At 51.4% G+C, this 24316-nt stretch overlaps 3 protein-coding genes across 3 annotated transcripts; 2 read left to right on the top strand and 1 right to left on the bottom strand.

Moving 5' to 3' along the window:
• Positions 1-279: 279 nt before the first annotated feature.
• Positions 280-1215, top strand: LOC309684374 (olfactory receptor 14I1-like; the record flags this gene model as incomplete). The annotated part of the gene is made up of 1 exon (XM_082500298.1): positions 280-1215. One exon carries the CDS (start codon positions 280-282, stop codon positions 1213-1215), a length of 936 nt encoding a protein of 311 aa, XP_082356424.1.
• An 11176-nt stretch (positions 1216-12391) lies between these two features.
• On the top strand, positions 12392-13327 carry LOC309684373 (olfactory receptor 14I1-like; the record flags this gene model as incomplete). The annotated part of the gene is made up of 1 exon (XM_082500297.1): positions 12392-13327. The coding sequence occupies one exon, from the start codon at positions 12392-12394 to the stop codon at positions 13325-13327; it is 936 nt and encodes a 311-aa protein (XP_082356423.1).
• A 9801-nt stretch (positions 13328-23128) lies between these two features.
• LOC309684372 (olfactory receptor 14J1-like) lies at positions 23129-24064 on the bottom strand (the record flags this gene model as incomplete). Its single annotated transcript, XM_082500296.1, has 1 exon — positions 23129-24064. One exon carries the CDS (start codon positions 24062-24064, stop codon positions 23129-23131), a length of 936 nt encoding a protein of 311 aa, XP_082356422.1.
• Between the last annotated feature and the right edge of the window lie 252 nt (positions 24065-24316).

The raw sequence follows: 24316 nt of genomic DNA, 5'->3' as shown, positions 1-24316 counted from the left end.
TTGGAGATAGCCCTGCTGTCCTAGTTCCCTCTTGCTGCAGAGCAAGGAGGACTCCTCGGGAGCCCATTGCCCTGCTCCCAGTGGCAGCCTCAGCCAGCAAAAGCCGGAGCTCAAGTGAGGGAGCTGCAGAGAGGTGCTCCTGAAAAGAGGGTCTGAATGTGGGGCTGCAAAGACATATGCAATCCATTTTGCTGGGAGAAGTCTGCTCTGACTCAGTACTGTCTTTTCCTCCTTAACAGATAGTCACAGTTAAGAATAAGAGATACCCAGAGGCAGGAAATGTCCAACAGCAGCTCCATCACACAGTTCCTCCTCCTGGCATTCGCAGACACACGGCAGCTGCAGCTCTTGACCTTCGGGCTCTTCTTGGGCATCTACCTGGCTGCCCTCCTGGGAAACGGCCTCATCATCACCGCCATCGCCTGCGACCACCGCCTCCACACGCCCATGTACTTCTTCCTCCTCAACCTCTCTGTTCTGGACCTGGGCTGCATCTCCACCACCGTCCCCAAAGCCATGACCAATTCCCTCTGGAACACCAGGGCCATCTCCTATGGAGGGTGTGCTGCACAGGTCTTTTTCTTTTTCTTTTTCATGTCAGCAGAGTTTTTTATTCTCACCATCATGGCCTATGACCGCTACGTTGCCATCTGCCAACCCCTGCACTACAGGACCCTCCTGGGCAGCAGAGCTTGTGTCCACATGGCAGCAGCTGCCTGGGGCAGTGTTTTTCCCTATGCTGTGCTGCACACGGCCAATACATTTTCACTGCCCCTCTGCCAGGGCAATGCCCTGCACCAGTTCTTCTGTGAAGTCCCCCACATCCTCAAGCTCTCCTGCTCACACTCCTACCTCAGGGAAGACGGGGTCCTTGTGGTCAGTGTCTGCCTGTTCTTTGTGTGTTTTGTTTTCATTGTGGTGTCCTATGTGCAGATCTTGAGGGCTGTGCTGAGGGTCCCCTCTGAGCAGGGACGGCACAAAGCCTTTTCCACGTGCCTCCCTCACCTGGTGGTTGTCTCCCTCGTTATCAGCACTGGCATGTTTGCCTACATGAAGCCCCCCTCCATCTCCTCACCATTCCTGGACCTGGTGGTGACAGTGCTGTATTCAGTGGTGCCTCCAGCAGTGAACCCCCTCATCTACAGCATGAGGAACCAGGAGCTCAAAGAAGCATTGAAGAAACGGATTCAATGGGTTCACCTTCAGCAGCAGTAAGCTGCCCATGTCTCCTCACAGGCTGTTCCTAGCTCTTCTCAGGGCAGGATTAGGCTTTATTTGTTTTTCAGCTGTGATGATCCTGTTCGTACAGGAATGTTTGTATTCACTCCACATCTCCGGAAGCATGACCCTACTGTGCTGGATAATAGCGAGGCCTTCGGTAAATATGTCAGAACTGCCTTCCTGAGGAGCATCTCTGTAATAACAGGGCAGCTCTCTCTTTTGCAGGAAAATTGACATAAACTAGGAAAATGAAATATAAAATGTCATTGTAATTGAAGCAACCAAGGACACCTGCTGCTGCTCAAGTCCTCTGTACTGCCCCAAGCCTATTTAATAATTTACCTAATATGAAAATAGAGAAAGAGTAACTAGACATGATTTATCTATGATTCAGTTAAGGAACTACCACCAGACAATGTAGCATTGTTGAGAAGCAGGGGATTCCTGTCAAGAGAGTGATGAACTGTAGGGCAGGTCAGCGAACCCAGAAAACCTCTTGGAACTGCCAAGATCAGAGAAGTGGTAAAAGGTAATTCTGCCAGGGGGAGATCACGACCACTGACTCACTGACCACCTACCCAAATGATACCACCTACTCAAAAGAGAACAATGGAAGAAGAAGACAGAGTCTGTGCACTAATTTACATGGGAAGCAAAGAAATCTCAACCAATCCTTGAAGAGAATAACAATGAGTAACTGTGAATATATATATATATTGTTTGAATATGTAAACATCAATGCATAGAAGTGGAGTCTTTTGAAGCTAAGTTGTGCTCCCGTTTTGGGCTGAGCACCCCATTTCCGCGCATTAATGGAATAAACTTGGAAATACCTCTGCTCTGTGTGTTATTGGCTTGCACACCGTGTAACAAACTCAGATTTGGGATATCAGGAGGGTGTCATACTGCAGTGAAATAGATCTAGTTTTGTCTTTGAGGCAGCAGCAGAAGGAGGATGTGCAGTTCCGTGCAATGACATGGAGCTAAATAGAGGATTCAAATGAGTCTATGGGCTGAGACATCTTTGGCATCTGAGGAGCATTAGGAGGGCTTTGGAAGAAGCCGCACAGGTTATGGGGAACTCACAGCCATTAGGAAAACCTCAGAAAACGACAGCCTTGTGTTTGAAGAAATAGTGAAGACAGAGTCATCAGTAGAGCTTGGGACAGCATGGGGTCAGAGTGGGGTGGGGAAGCAGGGGTTGGCATCTGCATCTGTTCTGATGCTGGCATCATCTCCTCTGATCTTGGCATCTGCAGAGAAACAGCCACAGCCTGTGGGGCATATGGCCCCTTTTTTGGGGCTGGGACTCCCCAACAGAACTGAAATCCTTGTCCTTTTGACTATGGCTGCGGTCTCTTCCACTGAGGCCCCTGAGAGCACTCCAGTTCCTTACATCAACGGGGCCTTGTTGCCTCCACCCCACCCTCCAGAGGGCCTGAGAGGTGTCCTACCACTGTCTTGCCCTTGGCATCACACACCCCTTCATCTCAGTGCTCCCAGGAAGAGCCCTGAGCTTCCTGTGTGGGAAAGGATCCCCATTCCCAGGGTGTGGGGGTCAGTGCTTGGACATCCCGCTTGATGAGACAGGTCAAGGGCTTTCACAACCACTTCCATGTTTGATTTTCAACCTGTAAGCAGTGCCTCTGAATTCCTGCTTCACCAGCCTCCAGGGACAGTCCCTTTTCTGGTCATTCCCCCCAAGGTCTTTTCAGGGGTGGCCCTCAGTGCAGCCCACTGACATGCTCAGAAACTTGAAGCTTTGTTGCTGCCTTTTACTTCTCAAGAGGCCAGTTCATTAACATGCAAAATGCCCTAACAAGCCAAGGCTCTGAGCATAATTTTCTTCACTTTACAATTCTTATTTGAGAGATTTCAGAAGTGAAATTATTTTAAAAATGAAAGAAAAGAAAAGAAAAAAGTTTCCTTTTTCTTCCACTTGTCTTTGTTTATCTGCTTACGCATTAAGTGATATCAGCAATTTCCAAATGATATTGAAACTGGACCTCTCCAAATGGAGGGTGAATGTGTAGGTATTGAGGTTTGGGCTGGACTGGCCACTCAGGCAGAACGGCAGATGCTCTCCCCTACCGAGGAGAGGCAGGAGAGAGAGAAAGGGACTTACGAGTTTAGAAGGACCTAAACTATGTTAATGAAATATTAATAATAAAATAAAAAGTCCATAATGAAATATATACAAAACCATATCAAGCTCCCAGGATGATGATCACGTCACTGGCTGACGCTGGGGCAATCCCAGACTGGACTCAGTGCTGGATGGGAACTGGATTCCAGATAAGGATTCAGGATCGGGATCACAGGCAGACGAACAGACAGAGTCCTCCTCAGACCGGTCATTGAAGGAAGCGAGCTGACCCTTTGATCCCTCAGCTTTTATACTGAGCATGAGGCAGATGGGATGGAATACCCCGTTGGTCAGTTTTGGGTCACCTGTCCTGTCCGCTCCTCCCCGCAGGTGGGACCTCACTATGCTTTTCCACTTCCAACCGTCCAAGGGGGAAACCACAAAGTTGGTTGGCCTTGGGTGTTATAGCAATAAGTATAAGCAAGAGCCTCTCTGCACACCGTGCCTGGGCATCCGCTGTGACCATAGGTCTGATCACTCTGAGAGAGTGAACACTGTCTGCACAATATACTCTTAATTTCAGTAGTTAGAAGAAGCCCAGCTAAGAAGCGAAGTTACTGAACAAAATTGGTTCTGTTTTACATCTCATCAAGTTCCCACCTAGCTTTTTCAGACGATCTTTCCATGGCTGAGGTGTTGACCTGCCGAGGGACATCATCTAACCAGTTGTCCAATACACTGCCACATGCTACCGCAGATTTATGGTTTTTCCTCAACTGAGACAGCGGCCTGGTCACGTGACCTGTCCAATGCTGAAACACTGTCCTGCGCGGCAGAAAAAGATTATGTGCATAATGCTGCATGTCAGTATCCACATGACCCACTGTCGGTGCCTCATCCTCTTTCCAGCAAAATAATACCAATCCATGAGCATGTGCCGCTGGTGCTCTCCGTACCCACATGCGCCAAGTGGGTCCGGTAATTTTGAGTGCATCTGGATCTAATGGTGTCTTCAGGTTGTCCAAATCAGTAAAAATCATCTGCCGCACAGCTATTTCCCTCAGATTCTGAACATCTCTCTCAATAGTTGTCCACTTGGATGGGTGGTATGGGATAGCGTCCCTATAGGGATACTTGCTCCTCACACTTTACAGGAGTCATCTCCAGAGGCTAAGGGATTGTGGTGTTCTTCCAAAAACCCTGTCAATACCCAATTCTCTAGTCAATGGTCCCAACCGCTTGGCTTCTCTACCATCTAAGTCCAAACTATCGGCTCCAGTGTCCCAGCAATCGAGTAGCGGAGGAATCACTTGCTCGCCTTCCTGACAGCCGTAATGCTTACGTATGTCTCACAGCTCACTTAGGGATAACGATGGAGTGGTTTCCTCTGTTTCTTCATTGCGTGATGTCCCTGACTGACTGTTGCTATCTGGTCCTATTGCACGTCTCGTCTTATGCACAGGGTTGACTGATACCGGCACTGACTGGGTCTGTAGTTCAGCTGCATCATCCATCACCAAGGTCGGAGTAGGTGTAATACTCGTTGCAGCTGCGGGTCCTGTCATGGTAGCCAGCGGGGACTGGAGAGGTGCAATGTCCGTCATGGGGGCTGGTGGGTGCTGTGCAGGAGAAATACCGTGCGGTGCCTGACATAGGAACCGGCGGGATCTTAGCCAACGGAGTCTGGATCGGATGGATGCCTGCCATGGGGGCTGGCAGGGTCTGAGTGTCGCAGGGGACGGCAGGGTCTGTGCAGGCGCATTGTCTGTCACAGGGACAGGTGGGGGCTGTGCGGGTATGATGTCGGCTGTGGGGGCCGGGGAGTTGCCGCTGGACACTTCCCTATACTCCAGATCCACCAATGAAGAAGAAAGAGCCCGCAAAATTTAATAACCCAAGCACAATAACCAAAACATTCCAAGGGTACTCCAGACTTTCAAAAACTGTTGCTATTGATGCCACCGGCACATACAAAGACTCAAGAGACATCCCCCCTCTTGCTAAATGGCCCATAATATAACCCAAGGTGTAATTATGCACAATGTCCAACAGAGGCCTCCCGCCGTCCCAAGGTGAGTCTGACTGTGGCAATTCGCAAGGTGCAATTACGTAAGGGACAGAAAATGGAAACATTAAAAAAGACCCGATAACATAGCAAAATACTGCCACCCAAAATAAAAAGGCAATGTTTTTAAGTCCCCATCTAGATACGATAAGCTGCCCTAAACCAGCAGAAAGGGGAAATGTGGAGAAATGCCAGGAGTGTTGCTGTGAGGAGGCAAGAGAGGGAGAGAGGGTTGGGCTCTGCTGGGTGGAAGAGGAGACCAGGGCGTTCCTTCAGAGTGGGTGTCTGCACTGCAGGGGATGGCAGGGAGGGTGCCCAAGTCCCCTCTCCCAGGGTGTTTGTGGGAGCAGGTCCCTCCGACTCCCTGCCCACGTCTGGGCTGCCTGGAGCTGTCCCTGCCGGGAGCTGTTTCTCTGTCCCAACATCTTCTCCCTGCAAGTGCTCACTGACCCCATCCCTCCCGCTGTGTGCTCAGCTCTGCCCTGCAGATCCCTCCTGGCAGCAGGGCACTGCCCAGGGACATCTCTACGTGCCAAGGGGATAAGAAGAGGCTCAGACAAATGCTAACAAGAACTGGGGTCTCCGTACCTGCTCCAGAGTGTAGAAAAAAAATTTCCCATCTCCCACTGTCAGGGATGTCACAGTCAGGGGTGAGAAGGTAGAGTTGAGGCTCCTGAAAGAAGGGAACAAGGCCAAGATGGGGACTTCAGGAGAGCAATCTTTGGCCTTCTGAGGGACCTGATCAGAAGAATCCCATGGGATACGGCCCTGCGGAGAAGAGGGGAGCAGAGAGCTCTTTGCTAGTCAAGGATGGACTCTTGCAGCTCCAGAACAGTCCACCCCATCATATAGGAAGTCTGTCAAAGCTGGCAGGAGCCTGGCATGGGTGAGAAAGGAGGTCCTGACTAAAATGAAGCATGAAGGGGCAGCCCAGAGAAGTTGGACGCTGACTGGCTTCTGGCCTCAATGATTCTGTGACTCTGTGCTGGAGAGAGACATTTGCGTGAGTGTGTGCTTGTCTGTGCCTGGGGGGAGAAGGGGGACGAGGGGATCCCGGGGCCAGGTTCTGGATAGATGGAAGGTGTCAGACCAGCTCTCGGAAGGATCCGTTTTTGCTGTGTGTCTATATGGGTAGATATCTTACACTAACATAATACAGCACACAAAGAGCCCACCCTTGTTTCCCTCTCTCCACTGACTGTGGTTTTGATTGCCCTAGAAACCTCTTCATGCACCACGGGTCTTCCCGTGATGATAATGCTTTTGGGGGGCAGGGAGGCTGGGTGAGTAGAGGGATGAGGCTGGCTCTGACAGGGGCCATAAAGCAGCTGCCCGGAGGTGACAGCAAGGACATGACAAGGAAGAAACTTATCTCTATTGATGTCATTGTCTTTAGGAAGGCAAAGCTCCCCTTGAGCCAGTGGTTGCAAGGAAGGTCAAGAGCAGAAAGAAGGCTTAGGGGGACCTCCTTGCAGCCTGTCAGAACCTAGGAGGAGGTCATAAAAATACAGAGATTGGCTCTCCACCTCTGGTGCATATTAAGAGGATGAAAGACAAGTGTTGGGTGAAAGAGGGGATGTTCAACCTGGAGATAAGGAGAAGATTTTCTGCCAGTGTCAGGGCTCGCCCTGAGCCAGGTGGCCATGAGCCCTGCCTGCCCTTCTGTCTGCCATGGTTGGTCAGGTTGCTGTAACAGAGGTGCCCCCAGGATCAGAACCCAGGTGGGCCTCTTCCACCTGCCTCACCCCCTCCCCTCCCCAAGGATGGGGTTCCTCTTGGGTGGGGTCTCTGATGCGCTGGATGACCTCAGCATGCCTGCTGGCCAGCATGTCTCCTGAGGGCCAACCAGGCTGCTGCTGTGGAAGTGCCCTCAGAATCATCACCATGCCAGCCATCTCCCCTTGGCCTGCCGCTCCTCTTTCCCTCTGACCCTATCTTGGCTCTGCTGGGAAGAGCGGTTTTGTGATAAACCTCTTGTCCCCAAACTGCTGGGGCCAGCTGCTGGCCAGTCGTGCTCCTACAACAGTAGTGGCCCCACAATCAAGATCAGAACTTGTCTCACCTTTGCCTATCTCTCCCCATCCACTCCCTTGACGCCTCATCTCTGCTGGACCCCACCTTCAACATCCAAACCCCGTTACTGGCTTTTCCCTCTCCTCTGCCCCACGGGTTGACAGAGACAGGGTGGCACATCTTACGTTTAAGCTTTGCAGTGCTCATGCATAATTCTTGTGATAAAGTGAGTGCTGAGATCAGACTCTATGGTGTGGAGCAGTTAAAAGAGCAGATTGACAGTGGTGGCCATCATGTTGGTTTTGCAAGGGGGGGCTTCTGTCTATATACTAAAAGGATCTCCTACTACCAAGATGTGTTTGGTGTTTCAAGCTGTCACTTACAGAGGTCCCACAAAATTGATCTGCAGTTGTGCCCGTGGGCTTCCAATATGTTGGTGCTGGAGTTGGGCTTTTGATCCAGGGTTGTCTGCATGGGTCATGGCACAAGAAAGGCAGTTCCTACACCAGAGATATACATACTTCTTCAAGTTAGGCCCCCACCCGCTGCTCAGAGTCTTTGTCCGAGCTCACGCATGAACTTCGATAAACTCTCCTTGAATATTCTGAGGCAAAATCCAATGCTTATTGCCTTCTGCATCTACAGCATAATAAATATTGCTTTCCCTTACTATGCAGGCTGACCTGATGGGTCTTTTCACATTAATCCCTTTCACTGCCTTGGTTGGAAGATGACATTTTCCCACCTTGGGTCTAGATTGGTTGTGACTTCTGTTCATGACTATATGTTACTCTGCTGGAAGCTGAGCTGCTGTTCCAGCTTTCTGTAGCTCAGTTTCTAAAACCTTTAGTTCTGTTTCTAAATCTTGTGCTTGTCCAACTTCTAAGTCCAGCTGTTTGATTTGTAACCAGGGTCTATGTCTGTTTACCTTGGGATCTTCCTCTCAAATTTTGATTAAGATGATTGTCTTTATTTGGGGAAATTCCTCCTCCTTCAATTTACAGATGGGTTTTTTTTGCACATTCTTTACCTTCTCATCCATTTCTCTCAGGAGATCCTGTGAATCATTCATGGCACACCACAGGGTTCCAATGGCACTGGCTTCCTTTTTCACTTTGCAATGACTAACGTAAACTTGACAGGTTGGAGAAGTGGGATCTGCTACTTTAAGACAGTGGGATTCCTAGGGCATTTCCCTGGTTCAATCACCTGCTTATTGAGTTTCTAACATCCTTTTCCTCCTTAACGTATATTTTAGCTCAAGCTGCATGGTCTGTTTTATGCTGTGCACTTCCCATACAGCCTTTACACAGGCAAACACTAACAGGAATTTTGCTGCTCCAACCGTCTCAGCAGAAAAGAGTTTTAAATGTGTTTTCCGTAAGCTCCAATTCCAGATTGACTTTCCTTCAGAGGTCCATTGGTTCTGAGCATCCAGAAAGCCACACCAAAGATGCATTGTGGGTCATTTCAGTCACCACCATCACCCACAAACCTTCCACTTTGACTGCAGGGCTTGCCTCTCCGTTTACAGACCACGCAATGAAGTTGGGATGAGGCTGTTTGTTAGGAGAGCTTCCCAGACAAGATGCTGCTTGAGCCCAGCCAAGGGTGTGTCAGGGACAATTTCTCAAGACAGCGAACCAAATATTAAATGAACATGAAGTTATTTGTGGCTGGAATTCTGTGTGCAGGAGCAAGGACTGCCTTCAGTCCAACAGTGCAGTTCCTTCACCCTTGTCGTGGTTTGGGCCGGCCTGGCCACTGCGACAAACGACAGATACTCTCCCTCACCTCTCTTTCCAAGGAGAAGAGGGAGAGAGAGAAAGGACTTGTCAGTTTAGATAAGTTAGTCAGTTTGGGGTCACTTCTCATCTCCGCTCCTATCCAAAGGTGTGACCCCTCTACAATTTACTGCTTCCGACCCTCCAACGGGGCATATAACAAAGTGAGCTGCCCTTGGTTGTTATAGCAAAAAGTCTAAGCAAGAGCCTCTCTGCATACCATGCCTTCGCATCAATTATAGATAATCAGGTTTTGTCACTCTGAGAGCCAACAGCTTATGGACAATATGCATTAAATTTGAGAGAGTTCAGTTAGTTCGAGGAGGCTTGGCTGCAAAGTCAAATTACTGAACAGAAAATGGGTTCTGTTTCACCTCAAACCAGCACAGGTGGGCTGTTCTTTTGGGAGGGTATTAGGAGAATAAAAGAGAAGCACTCGGGATTTCAGGGAATGGAAAGAGAAGCAAAGGATGCTGTTGGCCTTCTTTGCCCCAGGCTCCTGTTTTGCCTAATGAAACTGAAGGACCACGAGAGCCTTTCCTGCAAAGCTGCCACCCAGCCACACCGCCCCTGCCCTCTGTCATTGCACGGGGTTAGTGCACCTCAAGGGCAGGACTTCAGAGTTCTCTTTATCGGACATCATGATATTCCTTTTGGTCCATCCCTCTGGCCTGTCTATGTCCCTCTATGTTCCCTCCCTCAACCTCCATGGCCTTTCAATGATTACGGAGTGTCATTGGACATGCTGGGACATTGGCTTACCCTGTCATCTCCCTCAGCTGCCACCCTTCCTGTCCCATAGACTGGTAAGGATTGTCTTAGTTAAGGTGACTTGGGAACAATCCACTGCTGGTGGCGTTCCTCCAGATTCCTGCCCCGAGTCTCAGAGCTCTGGGAGACCTTGCTGGGGCAGAATGAGGCAAAGAGGATGTAGAGAATCTCAGATATAGCTCCACCTGCTCTATCAAACTCAGAAGTGGGCACACAGTGGCTTTGTTTCTCCTCAAACTGTTCCTGAAGGAGTAAACACTCATTCTGGTGCCCTTGAATTGCCTTTGGGGGTTAGATTGAATTGCGATCTGGACTATAGCTGAGCTTGGAGGAGGCTGTCCTTGAAGACCAGCTGGACTGAGCTCTGCCACCATGTCACAGCTCTGTCTGCCACAGGAACAGCTCCAGCTCGTCCTGTCTGTGCCCCTGGCTGAGATCATTGCTGCACGTTTGGGCTGAAGCCCCCCAGCTGTGGCACCAGGCAAGCGGTGACTTGCCATAAGGAATCCTGGTACCAAGAGTCCAAGAACCCCTGTGTGATACTGATGGGACAAGAAGAGGGGTTACTCATGGCCAGCTCTTCTTCTGCTGGGAGAAATACCACTGCTGGAAGTAAGTGTCTCTGCACAGCTGAGGGAGGGAACATCAGAGATTGCATCAGCCTTTTTCACAGGCGGTTCCCCTGGAGCCCCAGAGACACCTCCAGGGAGCCCAGAGGGGACAGAGAGAGTTCCACCATGGGCTGGTCCTCTGCTGCTGAGCTGGGCTGGGCTGCTGTGACGGAGGGAGCTCCTGGCAAGCGGGCAGCGCTGCAGAGAGACAGCTCTGCCCAGGAGCAGGGCTGGGGGCACTGCCTGCAGGCAGAGAGGGGAGACCTTCGAGGCAGAGAGAGCTTAAAGGTAGTTGGGAGTGGGTGGTGGTGAGAGCTCACTGGGGCAGAAATCTTCACCAGCCTCTGCGTGGTAAGTCTCAGGGTGCCGGGCAATGCAGCTCCAGTTCCTGGAGGGATCTCCTCAAGCTGGTCCATCTGAGAGCTGCTGGGCTCTGTCAGGAGGACTCTCTCAGTTTCAGTGCTGTAGAGGAGAAGGATGTGCTCCAGAGCAGGGCTTCCCTGCGGCCCGGTGAGAGGGACAGGGCCCGAGGGCTGCCTTCTGCTGGGGATGGTTGTGGAGGTGTGCGTAGGGGTGTGCAGGCAGGGGTGGCCAGGGCTGTCCTTGCCATCAGGGTCCCTGCACCCCGGGGGCTGTGTGCCGGGGCAGGGACTCTGCTAGGGTCAGCTCTGCGCCTGCCCGGGGAGCTCCCACGGAGCTTCTGTGGGGAGAAGCAGTGGGTGGAAGGAGTGACTGCCAGCAAGGCAGATGCCTTCTGTTGCTGAGATGGACCTGTGTGGGTCAGGGCTGCTCCCGGATCCCCATCACCCCCAGGACATTTGCAGAGGGCCCGTTTTGAAGAAGGACATCGAGGCACCTTTCCCCTGAAAGGGAACAAGTCTGTGCTGTGGGATTTCTCCTCTCAGCTGCTGGGTGGGCAGTGGGAGGTGGGAATGGATTTCTCCTTTGTGGAGAAGGCACAGAGACCCCCGTTCTCGTTAGCTCTTCCCTGAAGCCCTCCTGAGCCCCCGCACACCCAGAGATGCCCACGGGCAGCGCTGTGCTGCCAGGAGGGGTCTGCAGGGCAGAGCTGAGCACACAGCGGGTGGGATGGGCTCTGGGGCACTGGCAGGGAGGAGACCCGGGGGCAGAGAAGCAGCTCCAGGCAGGGGCAGCTCCTGGCAGCCCAGACACAGGCAGGGACAGAGAGGGAGCTGCTGCCAGAAGTGCCCAGGCAGGGGGGATCCTGGCACCACCGGCCACCCCCTGAACTTCAGACAACTTCTCGGCAGCAAGCCTCTGCTCTCCTCTCCCGCCCGCCCCACAGCCACAGGGTCCAGAGCCCGAGATGCCTTCTCAGCAGCTGCACCTCCAGTCCAGGAGAAGTGAGTGTGTCCTACAAGTGATGCACAACATAAAAGCAAGTGCCCTGCAGTGTCGCTGTCTGGAGACACTGTCACTGAGGAGAAGGCTTCACTGCACGCCTGCCTGACTCCCTCTCCTCGCTTCATTTTTTCAGAGAACATACGTGTTTCTCCTTGTTTCCCCACCCCTCTGTTGAACTCTGCATCTAAGGAGTTTGGGAGGGGGTGCGGGTCAGCTTCTCTTCTGCCTCTGACTCTGCCTCTGACTCGTGCCCCAGAGGTGCCCTCATGGAAAGTTGGTGTCGAGGCAGTATTTTACCCGATAAGGGAGAGTGTCACTGAGTTTGTGGGGTTGGGAATGAGCTGGGTCATTCCTCATTCAGCTGTGGGAGGGGGATTTCTGTGAGGAATGGCATTGGGATTTCCTCAGAGAAGTCTCTCCCAGTTTGTCACTGCCTTTTCCTCCTTGGACAGGTCCCCCTGCCCAGAGGCAGCAAATGTCCAACAGCAGCTCCATCACCCACTTCCTCCTCCTGGCATTCGCAGACACACGGGAGCTGCAGCTCTTGACCTTCGGGCTCTTCCTGGGCATCTACCTGGCTGCCCTCCTGGGAAACGGCCTCATCATCACCGCCATCACCTGCGACCACCGCCTCCACACCCCCATGTACTTCTTCCTCCTCAACCTCTCTGTTCTTGACCTGGGCTCCATCTCTACCACTCTACCCAAAGCCATGGCAAACTCCCTCGGGAACACCAGGGCCATCTCCTATGCAGGATGTGCTGTCCAGCTCTTTTTCTTTCTCATTTTTACTTCAGCTGAGTATTCTCTCCTCACCATCATGGCCTATGACCGCTACATTGCCATCTGCCATCCCCTACACTACGGGACCCTCGTGGGCAGCAGAGCTTGTGTCCGCATGGCAGCAGCTGCCTGGGGCAGTGGGTTTCTCAATTCTTTCCTGCACACGGCCAATACATTTTCACTGTCCCTCTGCCAGGGCAATGTCGTGGACCAGTTCTTCTGTGAAGTCCCCCACATCCTCAAGCTCTCCTGCTCACACTCCTACCTCAGGGAAGTTGGGCTGATTGTGGTTAGTGCCTGTTTAGCATTTGTGTGTTTTGTTTTCATTCTGCTGTCCTATGTGCAGATCCTGAGGGCGGTGCTGAGGATCCCCTCTGAGCAGGGACGGCACAAAGCCTTTTCCACATGCCTCCCTCACCTGGCCGTGGTCTCCCTCTTTATCACCACTGGAGTGTTTGCACATCTGAAGCCCCCCTCCATCTCCTCCCCATCTCTCGACCTGGTGGTGGCAGTGTTGTACTCGGTGGTGCCTCCAGCAGTGAACCCCTTCATCTACAGCATGAGGAACCAGGAGCTCAAGGATGCCCTGTGGAAACAGGCCCAATGGACGCTGTTTCACCGACAATAACCTGCCGCCCCTTCTCCGCACATTGCCCAGAGTTGATCTTAGACCACGAGCCTGAATTTTTCTCTTGTGATAATCCTGCTTATTGATATTTTTCTGGGTTTATACTACTTTTTTTGAGGCTTGATCCTACTGGGTCTGACCCTTGCACAACACTGAGTCAGATGTAGCTGGTCAGATAACAGCTCTTAAATGAAATGGGATGTCCCAGGTAAAATAGGGAGAAAAGGGAGAAACAGAAATAAAAGACATGGGCTGAGATAAATATTGTTTAAAAGAACAGTAACAGAAAAGATATTATTACTACTACTACTACTACTAATAATAATAATAAAATATAGTGATGCAACACAAATTGCTGACACTTCCCAATGATTAACTACCCAGCCTGTCCGGAGATGTGATCACCGATCCCTGCCCCTCTGCTAACTCCCATTTATATACTGAGCATGACATCTATGGGATGGAATATTCCTTTGGCCAGCATGTTTTGTCTGTGGCCCCCCACCTTCCACAGGAAGTTGAAAAAGTCCGTGACAATATAAGCATCACTCAGCAACAACTAAAACAATATGTGTTAGCAATGTTATTCTCAAAGTCAATCCAAAACAGAGCAGCTACCAGGAAGGATATTAACTCTATCCCAGGCAAAACCAGGACAGCGTCCGCCCCTTATTCTATACCATCTACCTCATGCCCAGGTCTTACACTTTTCCATAAATCACCACCATTTTCCTGTCTTTCATATATGTATATATGCACACAGATATCATTCCCTTAGTCCATGGGCCATCCCACTGAAATGTCCCTTGAGTTCATTTAGTCCATGACTTTGGGCTCCGTCTCTTGTAACTGTCTTTCCCGGCAGGAGACGTGATGTGTGGTGTTGACTTGTTGCGTGCTGCATCTGGAGCTCACAGCTGGTGTAGCCGGCATGGCCCATGCCCATCATCTGTGGGTTGAAGATGTCGATCTCAAGACAATTCCCGGGTGCCAGTTGCTGCAGCCACTTCTGGTTCCATCACTTCTGCACTTTGCTCAGTTTCATCAAAGTTCATTCTTCATTAATTTAGGTCACTCTCACTGTAATACCATAGGTAGAGCATATAGTGGTAATTTAGCAATAAATATCATATCATTTGATTCATTGGCCATTCTCACCAAAATCAAATCCCCTTGAGGAACACATTGATCATCCCCATCCTCCCGCATCACCCACCAAGTGCACTCAGGGCCTTTAAAATAAAGAAATCCAACAGATAATTTTGCCTTTGCCTGTGTCAGGAATATCCCAGACTGTCTTCCTGAACATATTCAAATCCTCAAATGTTACCTAACCAGGTGGCCTTTGCCAAATGTGTATCCCGACTTTTGAAGGTCCCACCACCCATGGCTCTCAGTGTAGTTTATAGCAGTCCGTTGTATTGTTTCATTTTCCCAGAGGCTCGTGCATGGTAGGGGATGTGATACACCCGCCCAGTGCCATGCTCTTTGGCCCAGGTGTCTATGAGGCTGTTTTGGAAATGAGTCCCACTGTCTGACTCAAATCTCTCTGGGGTGCCATGTCGCCATCAGACTTGCTTTTCAAGGCCCAGGATAGTTGTTCAGGGCGGTGGCATGGGGCAGAGGGTGTGTTTCCAGCCATCCGGTGCTTGCTTCCACCGTTGTGAGCACGTGGTGCTTGCCTTGGCGGGTTTGAGGGAGTGTGATAGAACCAATCTGCCAGGCCTCCCCGTATTGATATTTCAGCCAACGTCCTCCAGATCAAAGAAGCTTTAACCGCTTGGCTTGCTTAAATGCAGCACACCTTTCACATTCGTGGATAACCTGTGCAATAGTGAACGTGGCCAAGTCCACCCCCTGGTCACAAGCCCATCTATATGTCGCATCTCTTCCTTGATGGCTTGAGGCGTCATGGGCCCACCAAGCTATGAATAGTTCACCCTTACGTTGCCAGTCCATGTCCACCTGAGCCACTTCAATCTTAGCAGCCTGATCCACCTGCTGGTTGTTTTGATGTTCCTCAGTGGCCTGACCCTTGGGTACGTGGTCATCTACATGATGTACTTTCACAACCAGATTCTCTATCCGGGCAGCAATGTCTTGCCACAGTTCAGCAGCCCAGATGGGTCTACCTCTGCACTGCCAGTTGCTCTGCTCCCACTGCTGTAACCACTCCCACAGAGCATTTGCCACCACCCATGAATCAATATAGAGGTAAAGCACCAGCTGCACGGGGGCTCACAGCCGGTCCCGGGTCACCCCTGCGCCTGTGATTTCACTTTGGGGCACATTCCAGAGCCACCAGACAGGCAGGGGTTGGGAGACGATATTGGAGGGAGGGCACAGACAAAGCGCTGTAGCACCTCCAGGAGAAGCACTTTCCACTGCCACAGGCTGTGACGTGGGCGATAGCTTGGCTCCCAGCGACACTCATCCTCACCCAGGGAGAGGAAGAGGAGTGCTGTGCTTTGCACCGCCTTCAGTGAGCTTTGCCTGGAGGAGAGACTCTGTGATGGGTGGCATTGAGTTCAGTGCTCACAAGAACATCCTCTGTAGCTGCAGTCAATGCTTCAGGTCAGTGCTTGGAACAAGAGGGGATGGGGACACACAGCATTTCCCAGGCTGTGTCACGCTGCCTTAGTGTCTCTCCAGCGCTTCCCTCGGCACTGAACCTCTTTTCCAGCACTTCCCCATAGTCCTGGTGCCTCCCTGGACACCGGAATTCATCCCCAACCCAAGATCTCACAGCAGCACTGGAAGCGGTGTCTGACGAACCCCCCGATGCGGTGCAGGGCTGGAGCGTGGCCAGCCGGGCTTGTCTGCCGTGGGGCGGGAGGTGTTCCTTCCCCACACAGCGCCATTCTCTGGTGGTCTTGTTGAAGCAAGGAGGGCACTGGCCCTGTGGCTCTCTGTGCACAGCCGGAGGCGGTGACTCCTTGTTAAAACAACCGGCTCGTAACACATGAATTAATAAGCCCCACGGCCTCCCAGCGTGGCTACTGTGTGTGCCCAAATTGGTGCCCCAGGAAGGAGGCACAGGGGATAATAGGGTCCGGGTTTAATGCAGCAAAGATGCTTTTTCCCCCAGCACTGCTTTGCTTTTTTCAGGGCTTTGTTTTCCACCCGCTGGAGCAATGCCGGGAACGTTGTCTATAAAATCCCCGGCACTTCACCTGAAATGATGCGGCTCATTACCAAGTACGCCTACACCGGCACAGTACCGGTCACGGCCGACAATGTTGAACGTTTGCTGATAGCAGCCGACCAGTTCAACGTCATGGGCATCGTCAGACTGTGCTGCGAGTTCTTAAAGTCCCAGCTGTGCTTGGAGAACTGCGTTGGCATCTGGAGATTCACCGAGTATTACTACTGCCTTTATTATTGACTTTATTATTGACCTGCGAGAAGACGCCCATGCTTTCATCCCCCATCACTTGGAGGGGGTGACCAGGGTGTCGAGAGAGTTTCTGCAGCATTCCGTCAAAGACCTCCTGTGTGTCATGCAGAAGGAGGAGCTCCGTGGGAAAGAAGAGGCCGTGTTTAAGGCTGTTCTGCAATGGATGGCTCACGACCCACAGAACAGGAGGCAGCAGGTTGCAGTCTTGCTGGGCAAGGAAGAGTGGAAGGGGGGACAGAGGGCATTTATTTAAAACAAAGAAAGTCTAGGTTATTCTTAGCTTAGAAAAAATAAACTCAGCATTTTTGACAGTAAGGACTTTGCTTGAAACTTTTGAAATCCTGCCTTCACAAGGGTATAAATTTGAAGTTCATATTCACTGTACATACACGCCACTCACCCAAATCCCATTGCTTGTTAGCACGCGCATGGTTTCCGAAGGCACACACACTGACACTGACACTATGGAAATGATCAGGTATGTGTTGTCTATGAGTGCCCAGGCCACAGTTGTGTGAGGCATTGCACAAGCATCGGAAATCCTTGCCCAAAAGAGTTTGCAAACCACCCGTTCCTTTCGACTGGGCTCGAAAGGGGGACCATCTTGCATAGGGGAGGATGGCACATCGCTCTCATGTTCTTGAGGCAGTCCTATTCGAGTCATGGTTTCAGTCAGAGTCCTTCCTGAACGATCATTGCCTGGGAGGACAGCACCATAAAAGCAGTCAAGTGCCTTCTGGGCCACCTCTGGGGACAATTCTCGGCCTTCGAGGATAACATCATGAAAACTTTCCAACTGCCCATGCTGTCCCAGGAGAGAGATTGGGACACAAAGTATGGAATTACATGAGTGATTCTCTGTTCACGAGCACGAGTGGTCCCAGTCAAATTGGGACACCCCAAATGCAGTTTCACACATGGTTCTTATACCTTTAGAGCATTCAGGTACAACACAATTTGAGTGATGGCTACGTAACACGCACACGCAGGCTGCTGTTTGGCAAAGCAACTCTCATGCTGTGGCATCATCATCCACCTGCTGCTCTCCTAATGGAGACGTCCCTGGAGTCGGTCTTGCTGCAGTTCCTTATCTCTGATGCCAGATGAGGGGAGGGTTTCACAGGGGTGTCAGAGGGGCTGGGAGGCTGGCGTCATCCGCGCAGTGCTGGAGTATCCTTTCTTCTTCAGGCTGGGGGCTGTCTTCTCCTCCCGACAATGAGCTGGGTCCTGTAGTCATGCTGACTGAACCATGGCTATGCAGTACCCAATAGAAACGCTGTATATCTTAAGAAAGTTCATACAGTTTCGTACTCTAAAAAGTAATTGTTACAATAGTTCTGGAATGAGATTTTCCTAACAGTCCCTCCTTTTCCTTTCACCGTCAGGGTCACACTATACTCTTCATTATTTAAGTCGTAAGTCAAGTTCATAAGGTAATATTACACTGTAAACACACCCATCTAATTAGAAAGCAAAACAAGAGAGTGAATACAACCACCCAAATCCTTTCAGTTCACAGTCCTGTTCCTAAGTCTGGGAGCCAAGAGGTTAGCCACCCAAAGAGATTTAGGGGAGATCCCTTCCCTATTTCGTGTAATATTTTTAAATGAGTCTTTCTCTTGTTTCTCTCAGTTTTGTTTTTCTGGTCTTGACTGACATAAAAACCCCAGCAGCTCTTATTCAAGAACGCACCTACTCTGTCCTGTACTTCTAAAAGGTGCTCTAGAGCTAAGCCATTCTATATTACCATTTTTGATAATAATTTGATTTCTTCCTCTAAGGCTGTCATACTGCCTGCCCTCATTAATGGCTTTTTCTAATTCTCTTGGCACAATTGCAGTAGCCCTTTCTAGTTTTGCGGTCCTTCGCTGTGGGATAAAATCTGATACAGACAGGTGGAACTCAGTGCCACATTATCAAAGGCATTTATGAAAGGCAGGTCCTGCTTGACTAACCTGATCTCCTTCTACAACGTGGTCACGCGCTCAGTGGATGAGGGAAAGACTGTGGATGTTGTCTATCTGGACTTTAGTAAAGCCTTTGACACTGTTTCCCACAGCATTCTCCTGGAGAAACTGGCTGCTCATGGCTCGGATGGGCACACGCTTTGCTGGGTAAAAAACTGTCTGGAAGGCCGTGCCCAGAGAGTGGTGGTGGTCGTAGTTAATTGCAGTTGGCGGGCGGTCAGGAGTGGTGTCCCCCAGGGCTCAGTGCTGGGGCCAGTCCTGTTTAACCTCTTTATCAATGATCGGGATGAGGGGATGGAGCGCACCCTCAGTCAGTTTGCGGATGACACCAAGCTGGGGGGGAGTGTTGATCTGCCTGAGGGTAGGGAGGCTCTGCAGAGGGATTCGGACAGACTGGACCCATGGACCAAGGCAGACTGTAGGAGTTTCAATGAGGCCAAGTGCTGCGTCTCACACTTTGGCCACAACAACCCCCGCCAATGCTACAGGCTTGGGGATCAGTGTCTGGAAAGCTGCTCACAGAGAGGGACCTCTGTTGTTGGTATAGCAGCTGAACATGAGCCAGCAGTGTGCCCAGGTGGCCAAGAAGCCCACTGGCATCGTGGCCTGTATCAGGACTAGTGTAGCCAGTAGGACCAGGGAGGAGATTTTCCCCCTGTATTGGGCACTGGGGAGGCCGCATCTTGAGTACTGTGTTCACTTTCGGCCCCCTCACCACAAAAAGGACGTTGAGGCGCTGGAGCGTGTCCAGAGAAGGGCAACGAAATGGGTGAGGGGTCTGGAGAACATGTCTTATGAGGAGCGGCTGAGGGAACTGCGGTGGTTTAGCCTGGAGAAAAAGAGGCTGATTGGAGACCTTATCGCTCTCTAAACATATCTGAAAGGAGGTGGCAGAGAGGTGGGGGTCGACGTGTTCTGTCAGGTAACGGGTGTTAGAACAAGAGGAAATGGCTTCAAGTTGCGCCAAGGGAAGTTTTGACTGGGTATTAGGAAGAATTTCTTTACTGAAAGGGTCATCAGGCATTGGAATGCGTTACCCAGGGCAGTGGTGGAGTCCCCATCCCTGCAGGTGTTTAAGGGTCATGTAGTTATTGTGCTGAGGGACATGGTTTAGTGGTGGGCTTGTCTGTGTTAGGTTAATGATTAGACTATGATTAGATCTTACAGGTCTTCTCCAATATAGGAAATTCCATGATAGTGCGATTCTGTGATGATGGCGCTGGGACAACTTTCCCGGGGTGTCCAGTGAGCACAGGCACAGCCCAGACCCTGCTCTGCTGGTCCCTCATGTCTCTCGCAGGAGCCCGGCTGTGCCAGGACACTGCTATGTGCCCCCACCCTGCACACTCCCCCACTTCAGCTCTTCCCTGAGGTTTTTCCTCTCTGGGGCACTTGCCAGCCCCGCCAGCCCACACCCTCCCTGAATCTGGACACCTCCTGCTCTCTCCCAGCACAGACCAGCAGAGCAGCCTCATTGGCAATGGTCCACCCAGCCTTCATGCTGAGGAGATAACCACCCCAGGCAGCTTGCAGCCCCCCGTGCCAAACGTCCTTCCCAGGATGGCATGAGAGAATTGGCCCAGGGCACCCTCAGGAAGGTCCTTTGGCCCCAGGGACAGGGCAGCCTGCCGTGAGCTGTCCCACCAGAGCAAAGGGTTCCTCTTTCCATGGCTGCCCTGCACACACACGGTGCCCTGCTCTTCTCCTACCACAGCCCATCTCCCCTCAGAGCCTTTTCCTGAGAGAGCTCATCCGTGCTGGCCTGGCCAGCCGTTCCTGCACCCCTCCCCAGGCGTCCCACAGCCCCCGAGCTGGTGGTGCGGCTCTGCAGAGCTGGGGGCTGTGGTGCCCAGGGCCATGCTGGTCAGGCTGGGAGGCAGACCCAGCTCGGGTGGCTCCTGCCCCCTTCACCTCAGCACACAGACGTGGCCCCTGCACCTCCAGAGAAGTTCTCGGGAAAAGGATCTCCGACAAACAAGTCAGTGCAGGGCCCTTCAGTTTTTTAAAAACAAAGAGAGAACAGTTTCTTATTTACACAAAGTCTGTGGCTCCCACAACACAGACAGATCCTGACATAGCAATAGGATAAAGGATGATTCTTCACTTTTATTGACAGCATTAACAAAACCGAGAAAAGCTAAAAAACAAACAAAGGAAAGAAAAAAAAGTACTAAAGACGGTCTGGGCCTGTAATGAGTTACATCATGTGTGATATGTAGAAGATGGGCAGTTCATTGCTGCTTCTGACAAGATACCAGTCATCAGTTTCCACAGGGCATCCCTGAGTTCCTGGTTCCTCATGCTGTAGATGAGAGGGTTCACTGCTGGAGTCACCACTGAGTACAGAAATGACACCAACAGGTCCAGAGATGGGGAGGAAATGGAGGAGGGGTTCAGGTAGGCAAACATGGCAGTGCTGATAAACAGGGAGATCACAACCAGGTGAGGGATGCCCGTGGAAAAGGCTTTGTGCCATCCCTGGTCCGAGGGCATCCTCGGCACAGCCCTCAAGATCTGCACATAGGAAAAGAGAATGAAAGCAAAAGCCCTGAATGCTAGTAAGACACTAAGCACCAGAAGCCCAACTTCCCTGAGGTAGTCTGAATGTGAGCAGGAGAGCTTGAGGATATGGGGGATTTCACAGAAGAACTGGTCGAGGGCATTGCCCTGGCAGAGGGGCAGTGAAAATGTATTGGTCGTGTGCAGCACAGCATAGGGAAAAACACTGCCCCAGACAGCTGCTGCCATGCGGACACAAGCTCTGCTGCCCAGGAGGGTCCCATAGTGCAGGGGATGGCAGATGGCAACCTAGCGGTCATAGGCCATGATGGTGAGAAGAGAAAACTCTGCTGAAATGAAAAAGACAAACAGCAAGGCCCGTGTAGCATATCCTGCATAAGAGATGACGCTGGTGTCCCAGAGGGAATTGGCCATGACTTTGGGGAGAGTGGTGGAGATGGAGCCCAGGTCAAGAACAGAGAGGTTGAAGAGGAAGAAGTACATGGGGGTACCAAGAAGACCGAGTGGATAAGGTCCTCTATAGACAGATTGGAGTAGGCTCACATTCACAAGCCCTGGTCCTCAGAGGGAACTTTAGCCACCCTGATAGCTGTTGGAAGGAAAGCAGAGCAGCGCACAGGCAATCCAGGAGGTTCCTGGAACACATTAACGATTACATCCTTATCCAAGTGACAGCAGAGCCAATGAGGAGAGGTGCCATGCTGGACTTTGTCCTGACCAAGAAAGAGGGACCCATGGGGAATGTCATGGTCAAGGGCAACTTTGGCTGCAGTGACCTTGAGGTGGCAGAGTCTGGGATCTTTAAGGTGGCTAGGAGAGCACACAGTAAGCTCGCTATCCTGGACTTCAGGAGATAGACTTTGGCCTCTTCAGGGACCTGCTTGGTGAACTACATTGGGACAAAGCCCTGGAAGGAAGAGGGACCCATGAAAGTTGGCTAATATCCAAGGGCTACCTCAGCCAAGCTCAGGAGCAATACATCCCGTCAAAGAGGAAGTCAGGCAAAGACAGCAGGAGGCCTGCGTGGATGACCAAGGAGGTCCTGGTCAATCTCAAAAAGGAAAAGGAAGCCTACAGAGGGTTGAAGCAAGGACAGGTATCCTGGAAAGAATTGTCCGAGCAGCGAGAGATCAGGTTAGGAAAGCTAAAGCCCAGGTAGAAGTGAATCTGGCCAGGCGCATGAGGGCACAGCAGTCCTGGCCTTGGGGTCCCCTCAGGCACCTCATGCGTCTCCCCACTCTCCCCTCCCTGTGCCTGATGAGGCCCTGCTGACTCCCTCGGCACTGCAGCGTCCTTGTGCGTGGACACATTGATTCAGTGCTTTATATTGGTGGACTTCACCTTGGAGGGTGTTTCACCTTTGGAGTCTCCATCCGTTCCAGTCCAAGGGCAAGTGTTGAGTCCCTAATCCCGCCTCTCCTCCCCCCTAAAAAATGCATTTCCAGAATGTCCGGTATATGCCGTCAGTCCTCTCATACATGAAGAAGACTGAGGAGATAATGGGAGCTCATGGACTGTCTCCCCTTCCATTGGGCACCAAGAAGAGCGCTTTTAAATCCAGAATATTTGGTGCAGTGGAACCCAATAGTACCATCAGCTTAGCTCCAGAAATATTGAAAACACAAGAAGAGACTCATTAAAATATTGATTCCTTGAACGTGTTTTTGGAAGGAACTTTGGAGGAACAGTCCATCCTTCAGGCACTGCACTTGGGAGGTGCCCTTTTATTGAAGAGCTGTTATCTGTCAGGCCACACCTGAAACAGTGTTGTGCAAGGGTAAGACACAGTAGGATCAAGCCTAAAGACAAGCAGTGTAAACTCAGAAAAATATCTATAAGCAGGATTATCACAAGAGAAAAAAGCAGGCTCAGAGCCTAAGATAAGCCTTGGGCAATGTGCATGGAAGGGGCGGCAGGTTATTTTCGGTGAAACAGCGTCCATTGGGCCTGTTTGTGTAGGGCATCCTTGAGCTCCTGGTTCCTCATGCTGTAGATGAAGGGGTTCATTGCTGGAGGCACCACCGAGTACAGAAATGACACAACCAGGTCCAGAGATGGGGAGGAGATGGAAGGGGGCTTCAGGTGGGCAAACACTCCAGTACTGATAAAGAGGGAGACCACGGCCAGGTGAGGGAGGCACGTGGAAAAGGCTTTGTGCCGTCCCTGCTGTGAGGGCATCCTCAGCACCGCCCTCAAGATCTGCACATAGGACACCACAATGAAAACAAAACACCCAAAGGCTAAACAGGCACTAACCACAATCAGCCCAACTTCCCTGAGGTAGAAGTGTGAGCAGGAGAGCTTGAGGATGTGGGGGATTTCACAGAAGAACTGGTGCAGGGCATTGCCCTGGCAGAGGGGCAGTGAAAATGTATTGGCCGTGTGCAGGAGAGAATTGAGGAACCCACTGGCCCAGGCAGCTGCTGCCATGCGGACACAAGCTCTGCTGCCCAGGAGGGTCCTGTAGTGCAGAGGTTGGCAGATGGCAATGTAGCGGTCATAGGCCATGACGGTGAGAAGGCAATACTCCCCTACAATCAAGAAGACAAAGAAAAAGAGCTGGACAACACATCCCCAGTAGGAGATGGTCCTTGTGTTCCAGAGGGAATTGGCCATAGCTTTGGGGAGAGTGGTGGAGATGGAGCCCATGTCTATGAGGGAGAGGTTGAGGAGGAAGAAGTACATGGGGGTGTGGAGGCGGTCGTTGCAGGCGATGGCGGTGACGATGAGGCCGTTTCCCAGGAGGGCAGCCAGGTAGATGCCCAGGAAGAGCCCAAAGTGCAAGAGCTGCAGCTCCCGTGTGTCTGCAAACTCCATGAGGAGGAAGTGGGTGCTGGAGCTGCTGTTGGACATTTGCTGCCTCTGGGCAGGGGCACCTGTCCAAGGAGGGAAACAGAGTAAGTCAATGCAGACTTCTGTAAGAAAAATGAAAGCCATTTCCCGTAGGCTCTCTCTGCATTGCCCACAGCCCCACAGGTCAGAGGAAAGCGGGGACACTGGTTCCCATGGACACACCGGCAGGAGTGGATGAACAAGATCAGTGTGGGACTCTGCAGCTGAAATTCCCATCCCAGGGAGGCTGACAGCAATAAAATGTAACATTAA

Source organism: Vanellus vanellus (genome assembly GCF_965231255.1).
Source record: "Vanellus vanellus genome assembly, contig: HAP1_SCAFFOLD_53, whole genome shotgun sequence".
In the NCBI taxonomy this organism is placed as follows: domain Eukaryota; kingdom Metazoa; phylum Chordata; class Aves; order Charadriiformes; family Charadriidae; genus Vanellus; species Vanellus vanellus.
This window is presented reverse-complemented; position numbering and strand designations above follow the sequence as displayed.